At 50.4% G+C, this 805-nt stretch overlaps 1 protein-coding gene across 1 annotated transcript in view; it reads left to right on the forward strand.

Annotated features, from left to right (window-relative positions):
- Positions 1-753: 753 nt before the first annotated feature.
- LOC100766781 (draxin) overlaps positions 754-805 on the forward strand; it is a 29671-nt gene continuing 29619 nt past the window's right edge. The window contains exon 1 of the mRNA XM_027398195.2: positions 754-805. This exon is cut by the window's right edge and continues 381 nt beyond it. Coding sequence (XP_027253996.1) covers positions 754-805 — 52 coding nt within the window.

Genomic DNA, 805 nt, shown 5'->3' on the forward strand with positions numbered 1-805 from the left:
ACCCCTGCTTCAGAGCACCGAGCTCCCTCTCCTGGCGTCTTCTGGCATTGCACTCTAGTCACACACACACACACACACACACACACACACACACACACACACACACACGTTTGACAACATTTACAAAGGGAGAGGACAGGCACTGATACTCGGTGGTAAAGGAACTTGCTGTGAAGTGGAAAGACCAGGGTCTGATACTTGGGACCCAGGAGTAGAAGGAAGTTGTCCTGACCTCCACATGCACACCATGGCATCCACACAGTAAGTGAATAAATGTAATTTAATGAAAAAAATTTGAAACAGGGTGTCTCTGTGTAACAACCCTGGCTCTCCTGGAACTCGATTTGTGGACCAGGCTGGCCTCAAACTCACAGAGATCCACCTGCCTCTGCCTCCTGGTGCTGGGATTAAAGGTGCGCTCTACCACACTCGGCAATTTAATGCATTTTTAAACCCTCCCCCTAAAGGGAAGAAGCTGGGCGTGGTGGTTCTTGCCTGTAATTATAACACAAGGGGATCAGTTCAAGTGTATCCTGAGCTCCCTGAGACTCTGTCTCAAAAACAAAACAAAACCTCAACAGCAACCAAAACACTTCAAAAGTTAAGACAACACAGTGTGTCCAGGGAGCAGAGCCTCCTCCACCCCCACCCCCAGGGGAAAGCAGTTTGGATGCAGATATGGAGCTTTGTGAGGGGCTGTGGGAGGCTTTGTGTACTGCCCTCATGATGCTGTCTTTCTTTCAGGGAGAACCAATGGCAGGGTCCACTGTCCCCAAGGTGCCCACGCTGTTCCTGGTCCTCCTGC

This window comes from Cricetulus griseus, chromosome 2 (assembly GCF_003668045.3).
Source record: "Cricetulus griseus strain 17A/GY chromosome 2, alternate assembly CriGri-PICRH-1.0, whole genome shotgun sequence".
Taxonomy (NCBI): Eukaryota; Metazoa; Chordata; class Mammalia; order Rodentia; family Cricetidae; genus Cricetulus; species Cricetulus griseus.